The sequence below is a fragment of the Haliaeetus leucocephalus genome, unplaced genomic scaffold (assembly GCF_000737465.1).
Source record: "Haliaeetus leucocephalus isolate CR32 unplaced genomic scaffold, Haliaeetus_leucocephalus-4.0 Scaffold339, whole genome shotgun sequence".
In the NCBI taxonomy this organism is placed as follows: Eukaryota; Metazoa; Chordata; class Aves; order Accipitriformes; family Accipitridae; genus Haliaeetus; species Haliaeetus leucocephalus.
In genome coordinates this window covers 19,658,315-19,668,448 of record NW_010972775.1, presented here as the reverse complement: position 1 = coordinate 19,668,448, position 10,134 = coordinate 19,658,315, and the positions used below count along the sequence as shown (strand labels likewise).

General features: G+C 36.7%; 1 protein-coding gene across 1 annotated transcript in view; it reads right to left on the bottom strand.

The window, feature by feature from the left end:
* Positions 1 to 523: 523 nt before the first annotated feature.
* The window catches only part of SYNM (synemin, intermediate filament protein), a 23,017-nt gene continuing 13,406 nt past the window's right edge, over positions 524 to 10,134 (bottom strand). Inside the window, exons 3-4 of the mRNA XM_010572028.1 lie at positions 8,565 to 8,638; positions 524 to 7,039 (exon numbers count right to left, since the gene is read on the bottom strand). Coding sequence (XP_010570330.1) covers positions 3,219 to 7,039; positions 8,565 to 8,638 — 3,895 coding nt within the window. The 3' untranslated portion in view covers positions 524 to 3,218. The remainder of the gene's footprint in view (positions 7,040 to 8,564; positions 8,639 to 10,134) is intronic.

Sequence of the window (10,134 nt, the reverse complement as noted above, 5' to 3'; positions counted from 1 at the left end):
GGTGAGTTTATACATCAGACAGGAGGTTGTATTTGCTTTTACTTAGTAATGCATGTACCTACGGCCCTGATTCTGCAAATGCAACCATTAGGCCTGCAGGATGTGATTGTCCACCTAACTACATTTTGTTGCCTGAAGGTAGTATTATCCAAAAACTATTATCATTATGTCAAAATGTCTCAGGTTAAGAAGAACTCAATGGAAAATGGGCTGCTTACACAAACATTTTTAAAACTTAAACCCTTGTTACATGAGATATCTTTGTTTTTACAGCCCGAAAGTATTTATGCAAAGGAACTGTGCGTACATTTAAATGTTATGCCAATCACATTCCCAGTTCAGTACAATAAACTAACTTTCCAACAGTTGATTAAAATCCTGATCTTAAATAGAACTAAAGAAACTACACAGAACAAAATTTTCCCTCCAGACAATCAAAACGGAAATATATCTTGGTATAACCTACTACCTCAAAAAGCGATGCATAAAGGAGCTGTTGTTGCCTCAGTGGAAACAATACTGATTTTTTTTTCTCCTTCAGTGCTAAGGCCATCTACATTTTGAGATTCACTTGCTTCTTACTGGTTTATTCCTTCATCTGACATTATAATCCTCTGAGCAGGTGAAAATAAACATAACAGTGTTGGTATAGTTATTCTTAAGGAGCATGTCTGTCTACAAGATTCCACAAGGTATCAATACATGGGTTTGACCTTCTAAGTAGCTTTTTTGTTGGTTACAAAGTACATTTTCTGCAGATATTCTTATATCTGTTTTACAGAGAATGTTTAAGTTTCAGCTTAGAATAAAACTTGAAGAAAACTTTTTTTTTAACTCTGCTGCTTATTACAGACCTGACTTCTTCCTTTATGCAGTTGTTTAAATACTTGAAGTACAGAATCTGATTGCTTGCAGTTAGGCATCTAGCTGGAAAACTTTGGCTTATACACAATTATTAAAATAAATACAGACATGTTACCATCTTTAAAATCATAGGATCAGCTAAGGAAACAAAAGCATAGAATGATACTAGAAGTGTTACAATTAATAACACCCTATTTATAAATGGAAGCACAAGATCTTTTGGGGGCACATATGAATAATTATGAAAAAAATATTATTATCCATTACACAGTGAACAGTATAAATAACCTTAGCATACATGCCTTTAGTGCTTCTACACACCTCAGTTTCCTATTCCTTTTCCAGCTGTTGGTTACACTTCCAATTTCAACAGATGATTTCATAGTACACAACTGAAAAACATCCAAGCCCAAGTACCCTGGTACTCATACTTATACAAAATGAGGAAAACATACAGAAAATTTTGCAGTGCTGACAAACCTCATGAATTAATCTTTGGAACATTAATAGCTTTGTACAATTTCAAACTTAGTAACTAAGGCACACAATGATTAAACTGTCCCATATCTGAAACAGCATGGTACGTCAGTCAGCATGGAGCTTCTCTTTAGCTTTGCATTTACATTCATATTATAAAGTAGCAGTCAGTTTTGAAAAAAATCTAGCTTCTGTTAATATTAAGCAATCTGAAAAGTGACCAGCCATGCCAGACTAAGATAGTTTAACTGGATTCTGATATGGATTAGCACACACAAAACTACGCTTACATAACCACATGGGAAAAAAAAAAAAATCTGAGTCAGCAACCACTGGACTGGCACAACATAGCCATCCAGATTCAGGTGTGTTTCTACTCTGCAGCCGTGTGAAAGAGTGAGTGGTTGAGTGAATGTGCGCATGTGTGTGTGCATGTAAAAACAGCAGCTTCTCATTTGTGTATCTTACTTCTCATATGTGTCCAGTATGGTATCTTCTTACCCCAGTGACAAAAATATTTTGGCTGCTATTTTTGCTTCTGCTAGCACTGCACAGTTTAGTACAGTTAGTGGTACTGTCTTCTGATCTGGACTTTGAAGTCACTGAATTATAATTGTAAAGTTAAATTATGTCCTTCATTTAACCAATGTGCAATCCAAGTGAAATTAGCTTATTTTCAAATGATTTAAGTAGAAACCAACTTCAGCCTAAGGCAAATATTACAACCTGTAAAAAAGAAAAAAAAAGAAAAAAAAAGGAAAATTCAAATCTCAGGTTAGGTTTACAGGGCTAGTAATTGAAAAGGGCATCTTCTCATTTGTAAACAAAGAAAGGATTATCTGGAAATTACTCAACACACAATGATCGTTAAGTGTCATCAATGCCATTTTTACAAGTTGTGTTCAGAACAAAACACGTATTAGCTAATTTCACTGTGTTAAGAAATCAGGCATTATGTAATAATGTTTGACACTTCACACTTACCTTTAGCAATACCTAGTATCAAGGTAACCCATATACTGCAAAATAAGTTTATGTTATTAGTGTACATAGCCACTGAACCTGTAAAGAGTTCTCCTTACTTCAGTGGAAGTACTATCCAGCGTATTTTTTAAATTTATTTTATTTTTAAAGGTATTAAATGTACTACTGCCTAACCATAAAAATCACTGTTTCTCATTAGGAATACTGTGAGAAATTCTTGCTTCAGTGTTACCTCTTTCTTTTTTGCACTGCATTTCAGCTATACAAATAATACCATTTTTGTCAATTCTTGCTATGCTTAGTTTGATCCTACAGAAATGTATTTTTTTTTATAGCTGTAATAACTATCTTAAAACGTTTTAATTAGGTGTTGTATCTAAGTACTCCGAAATGGAACTGAAAATCAGCTACCTACCATCCTCATTAGTCTTATAGTCTGTTATATTTGTGGTCAGTAGCTTGAGATTTAAATAGAATTGCTGAATATTTTAGTAACCAAGTACAATACAGTATTTAAAAAAAAAAAATGGAAAAGTCCTATTCAAGCACACACTTATTAATTGACCTGCTATAAAACAAACAAAAAAAAAATAATCCTTTGAATTCCCCAATAGCAAATTCCTGTCTCTATGGGTGGAAAAATCTGAAATTATTGGACGCAGGTCTCTGAGGAAAACATACTAATAGCATGATTTCTCCCCAAAATAAAATTTCCAATAAAGCAAAAAGTGTGCTGATTAGGTAGAGGCTTAGATTCAATACCTCTCAGTCCACTATTAATAATCTAAATAGTCTGAGTGTTTCCCCATCCCTTTTTTTATCTTTTTAAAAAAGAAAGATAACCAAAAAGATGTATAAACAAATTGCTAAGTAGACTTCATTAAAGAGTCCTTTCAGAACCACTGTCCATCATTATCATCATCATCTTCCTCCTCATGGTCCAGATAAAGAAGAGCGACTTTCTTTTCATCAGAAATAACTGACCTTTGGTCTACCATTCTTTGCAACTGTACAGTTTTATCAAAAAAGGACCTTTCCACTACATTTTCACCATGATCTTGAGAAAAACTGGAGAGAACATAGCCTCTTCTTTGATTTTCATCTTCTACAATCTGGTCACTTTCAACTACAGTCTGTGACTGACCAACAGAAGGGTCTTGCTTATTGGATATGAGCATTGTTGCTTGCTGTTCTCCACTTTTTACTGTAGATATTCCACCCATATTGGAAACATCCATTTGAAAAGTAAAAGATGTTTCCTTGGGTCCTACTTTAAAATGCTTTACAGACCTACTGCTCTCAGATGACTCTTCTGTTTGTGAAAGATCTTCCAGCGTTTCAGAAATAGGTCTTGTAAAGATTATTTGCTCAGCATGAGTATCTACAGGACTTATTTTAACACGCCTGAAAGATCTATTGATATCTGAGCTTCCTTCATTCTCTGAAAGATGTCCTTTGTTAATGAGCTCTGGAGTTTCAGAGAGGGAGCCCTGATATCTGATTTGTTCAGTGGTTTTAACTCCCACTTGACCTAGTCTAACACGCTTTATTGAGCCTTCTGAAAGAGTCTGGTCTTCCAGTTCACTGATTTCTGTGTGCTCAGAGATGGGCCCCTGGTAGATGATTTCTTCAGCTGTCATAAACTGCTGGGGACCCAACTGAATGCGTCTGACTGAACTTTCTGTCTCTGAGAAGTCTCCAGTGTCACTGACCTCCACTTTACCGGAGATTGGTCCTTCAAAGATAACTTGCTCAGTATGAATCTCTTTTGGACCTAATCTAAAGTGCCTTATTGATCTGCTGACATCCTCAGACCCTTCTGTCTGAGAAAGGTTACCTGAGCTATTGAGCTCCAGGGAGTCTGACGCAGACCCTTCAAAAGAGACTTCTTCAGTTACTTGCCTTGATCCTACTGTGACATGTCTGGTGGACCTGTTGAAGTCTGTTGAAAACTTATGGGAAAGATTTCCAGAATCAATCTCTTCTACAGTTGTAGTAATAGGGCCTGTATAAATTACTTCTTCTGTTGTTTGGATTTCTTTAGGACCCAGTTTAAAATGCTTCACAGATTGGCTAAACTCTGATGATCCTTCTGTCTGAACAATATCTTCTGTAGCACTGAGCTCCAGCATTTCAGAACCAGGCCCTTCATATACTATCTGCTCAAATCTCTGAACTTCTGCTGGACCAACCTTAATATGCCTTATGGATTTGGTCTCATCAGTTGATTGTGGTGAGTGAGAGACTTCTCCAAAATCTGCAGTTTCCAAAACCGAACTGCGATAAATAACTTTTTCAGTGGTATGATACCCTGTGCCACCACTCCTCCTCATTGTGGATGAGTTATAGATTTCTTGATCAGCCAGAGGCGTGTATTTATCACTGTGGGAAGAAACATCTACTTCTATATTGCTTCTACCATCAACAACTCTCTCCGAGCTCCCTTTTTTCAGGGAATGCAATGTTGCCTTCTCCTTCTCACTTGCAATTACTTCACCAAGCTGAGCTACATCAAATTCATCAGTATTAAGTGTCTGTGACAGATTGACTTCAGCAACAATTGTTACCAAGCCACCCTCCTCCGTTTGATCAACTTTTTTGATATCAAATTCTAAGCTACTAGAGTCAGCTTGATTTTCTTTTGTTAATGCAGACAGCTCCTCTTTCACACTTTCTGGGAGACTGCCCTCCAACTGCTCCAAAGCTTCCTTCAATTGATGTTTAGGGTCCTTTGTTTCCTTTGATAAAAGCCCTTTTATTGAAGTCTGAAATTCATGGGGAATTTTAATTTCCTTTTCAATAACAATGGATTCAACATGGGATGTTTCAGCTTCAGGATACTCTTTTAAAATATGGGCACTTGCTTCCTCCCCTACCACTTGATATGTTTCCTCTGGAGAGCTTACACCTTCATGTCTCTTACTTTGTGTGCCTTGCAAAAATTCATCTTGCCAAGAGTATTTAATAGTCGATTCTTCTTCTATATGAATTTGCCCATATACTGAGTCATTGTCTTTTTCATTAATAATAGGATGATCATCAGGAACAGATACAAAATATTTTTGTTCAGTAGGTGAGTCATCTTCCTCAGTTACTTCTTCCACGTGAGTGAAACTCTCAGGGCGTTGTTTCTTCTTTTTAACATCTTCATATGTGAATGTTACGTTTTGTTCCTCCTCATCACCGTAACGCCTCTCTCTCTCTGGGAACGTATCTTCCACTTCCTCTACTTCAAACGGTGTTGAAAAATCAGTCCTTTCATCAGTGGCATAATCCAGTGGCTCCTCTACAATCTCAACATTAACAGACATCTTTTTTCTGCCTTCATTTCCTTTCAGGCCATGATGTACTATTTCTTCTATCTCCTCTTTGGAAGGAGCTCCCTCAAGACCCTCTCGAACCACTTTTCTAACATCCTGAGTTGATAGACCTCTTTCATCAGCTTCATCAGAAATATCTATATTTTCTTGAACTTGAGATTGCACTGTCATCTCAGTCTTTATTTTCCCATCATCTGGTTGTTCTTTCTTATTAAAATAGGTCACTTTCATGTCTGTTGATATCTGTGAACTAGGAGACTGCGTAAAACTTTTAAGAATGTCAGCAACAATATTCTCTGCTATATTTTCAGTTGACAGAGCTCCCACTTTATGACTTCTGTCACTAATTTGCTTTTCATCTTTCAGACTGGATTCTGCTTCCAAAATACTCACTTTGTGAATTTCAGCAGGCTTAGTTACATGGTTGTCCGTTTCTCTTCCTATGGAAGTTTTAAAACCTTCTAACCTTATTTCTTTATTACTCTGAGATTCTTTGTCGGGAGCAGGCATTTCAAGGCTGATAGGTATCTCAATGACTTCTTTGCTTCTTGATTCCAAGGTCACATTTGTATCCTTTTTGGTTGATTCACTTTTCCAAGTTCTTGCATTAGAAATATCAGTCCCTGTTAACGTCTGGTTAATGACTTCCTCGTGGATATATTTTTTCTGCTCAGTTTTCCTTCCAAAATCAACACTTCTTTCTTCTAGAAAAGGTTTCTCATCTGTTTTCTTTTTCTCATCCTTTGTTTGTTTCTCTAGCTTATCTTTTTCTTTCAGCAGAGATTTTTTCTCTTCAGTTGGTTTGCTGCCTCCTCTTTTTTCTTTTAGTGTCGTCCAAGTTTCAATTGTGGTTTCTTCATATTTAGATGGTTTAAAATTGGTATTCAGCTCATAAGTTGGAAATTTAGTGAAGCTTGGTTTTGTTCTTATGTTTTCAGAAATCCCTGGCTTTGCGTCAGGCTTGTGGTCCTTGCCTGATCTTTCAGCATGTGCTGATTCTTTTGAAAAAGATACTGTGGATGAAGTTGTAACTTCTGTTTTCTTTCTTTCTGGAATTATCTTTTGCTGCGTTTCAGTGTTTTTCCAGCTACTGTAGGCTGGAGTAAATGTTCTTAAATCTTTGTGGTCTGTTACAATCCTTTCATCCTTTGTAACAGTTGTTGAAGGGCAATATATTGAACCAAGTACCTCTCTTCCGAAAGCTCTTCCACTAGCTGTTGTCTGTGATCCAGCCTGTGCTGATTGAGCTGAATAACGTGCAGAACTGCTAGTATTCACCACTGGCATTCTATGTCTTGTGTCAGTGATCCTGATAGCTGGTGAAGCTTTATTTCCATTTCTTTCCCGATAAGCAGAATAAGTATCAGTGTAGTTATATGACGTGTTTATAATACCTGCAAAAAGAGCATAGGTAACCAAATATTAAAATAATGGCTTGTGTTTAATATAAAATAGAGGCATGGGCTAAGAAATTTTATACTAAATTTTTTAAAGAAATAATGGCTTTGTTTTCAGTGGAGCTTTGTTAAGACATTCCTGTAGGTTTTGCATGATAATTAAATCTATGCATAAATTATATTAAAACTGAAAGCAAAGTTTTTTACTAAGTTGCAAGTTCTTGCTGATTTTACCTGTTGTGAGCTACTGGGTGTTATGGCATTTACTTAAGAATTACACCTTTTGTATTTATATTAATGCTCATTTACATTTACAACTTCTTATTAAATAATGTATGTTAATATCCTAGGCTTGGTTTTTTGCTTCAAAAAACTTTCAAAGTGGCCTGAAGTTTTGCAGCTCCTATTGAGAATTAATGGCATACCTGCCACCACAAACTGGAAATTTAAAACATAAACACAACTCTTCATAGCCACAAGGTACAACAAGGGTGAGAAATAAAGAACCTTTTAGGCTCTATCTATACAATTTAATAAAATGTACCAGGAATCATCGTCTGGCTCTAAAACCTATCAGCACTGCACAACTCAAATCTCCTACTCCTAAAAAGCTAGCCACATCTCCTCTGACTTTGGTAGTGTTTCCTGGTCTGTGGTAACCACTAAATATGCCTGAGCATTGTCTGCAAAAGTACTGGCTAGTCCAGATCAAAACTGTGCCACAGACAGTGCTAACAATTTAACAGCATAGGCAATTCTATGTCAGCATTTCAGCCTAGGCCCTAGTCTGTTTAATTTACTACTACAGATGCCACCTTCAAATCTCCTCTGGGACTACTGTCTATGATAGTCTGATGATTTTAAGAACATACATTGTTAAACTCAGGAGTATTATCGAGACTAATTCTGTTATTAATAACAGTGGCCATAACAGTCAGATTGAAGGTCCATCTTATCTAGTATCCTGTTTACAGTGACCAACAGTAGATACATAGGGAAGAGTATAAGAACAGGGCAAGTAAATAGTGATACTTCCCTGGTATACTCTCACAGCCTCCAGAGATTTGCAGCTCCTAAGATAGAAACGGTATCTTTATGTTTAGTAAGTCTTTGATTTTTCTTTCATTACTCACTAAAACTTCTCTTTAAACCCACATAAACTTTTTAACACTCACAATGCCTCATGATGGTGAATTCCACAGTTTTAACTACATGTTTAGTTAAATACCTCTTGCTTTATACTTCAAAACTCTCTTAAGACCTATGGGCATTCAAAAGTTCTTGCACCATTAGAGCTATGAAACATCACTCCCTATTTACCTTCTCCACTTAAGTCATGATTTCATAAATTATCTCATAAAGAATAGCTCTATGTTGATTTAAAATATTAACACTCAAAGCCAATTCAATATTCATTTTGCAATACACTCGCAGAAAGTATTTTTCAGGAATACAACTACACCATAGTTTCCAGTCATATTTAATTTCATTCAACATTCATTTTTTAATATTCATTTTTTACCTTGAGGCAATTTCCCTGTATGCTGATCTCTCCATGTAATAATCCACTGGTTGCTCTCCCCTTCTAACAAAGCTCTGCAAAACACATAAAAAGGCATTCCAATAAAATATTGGGAAAATAATAGTAATATTTAAAATTTATAAGTCTTAGAAACAATTACCCTGCAGTTGGGTCAAATTCTGAGTGTTTTTCACACACATATTTTTATTACTGGGAATGAGAAATCCTTAGCATCTTCCAGACTCTTTGTTTGCAGAGTCCAGTTCGTGAGAACAATGCAATAATCTTACAGTAGGTGACAGCAGCAGACATAATACAGTTTTATATCAAATCTTCCACATTAGCCAACATACTGCTTGCTGACATAGACAAGATCCACTGATTTCCACTATGGATTCATACAAGCTAGCAAATTTTTCCAGAATGATGATCTTAGAGTTAGGAGAAAACAAAGCCACGCTAAACTTACCAGATATTCAGTAAAGCTTTCTCAGAGAAACACATGGTGACATTTTATAAAGAAAAGGCAAAAAAGAAAAAAATGTTTGCAAGCAAATAGTCAGCAGCTTTCCTGCTGGCAATACAGTACTAAAGGTGTTGTTGCAGTGCGATATATGAGGGAACTGTTACAGCCAGGATTTCTAAGTTCTGTCCTTTTCAAATGAAAATTGAAGGAAAGTATTACTTCTCCTGTCAAACACTGGCTAGTGCTAGAGGAAACAACTTACAGTATTAAAGTAACTGTTCTTAGTTCCTATTCAATTGGAAATCAACACAACGTATTTTACAAGAAAGGACTAGGAAAATGCTTTGTGACAGACACTGCTTGGTTTCTTTTAAAGATATCTCTGTTTGTCCCCTCTGTTCCTCAGCCTTCTATTCATTATTTTTTGCAGTGACTCTCTAATAGCTTCCATAGTTCCAGGAAGCTAGCAATTCCACAGGACTATTGTGGTTCAGGCTTCCTCATGTTGACCAACCAAGACATCATGTTAGCTGAGCAGCAATTGATCAGAAATGGACAGGACACCAATTTGCTTACCTTTACATTATGGAACTTAGATTACTACAAGCAAATAGCAGAAGCAGGCAAACTGTTGATAATCTGCTTCATAATTTCATTTACTACCTATTCTTGGTGTGCTGATGCACAGAATAGAAACTCTTTGAATTGCCTCTTCTAGGCTGGTGACACACATTACTTGTTCTTGGAGACATTATACCCAGCTGATTGCTTGAGAACACTGGCTATCCTTCCTTTACGCTAAACTTTGTTCCCTATGCAGCATGCACGTACAAGGACCACACTCCCTCAAGACCCATCTGACAGCAGCCACAGGCTTGTTCTATTCCTGCATAAGGTTACTACCCTATATTTTCTCCTTTCTACAGTGGTGGAAAATACTCCAGAGGGACATTTCCCACGGAGATTAGCACAACTGAGGGGCAAAACATTTTCAGGAGTAATTGCTTTGCATTAAGAATATTCAAGTAGGCACACAATACTTTTGTCCGGGGGGGGGGGGGGGGGGGGGGGGGGGGCGGGGGGGGGGGGGCGCGGAGAAAAAAC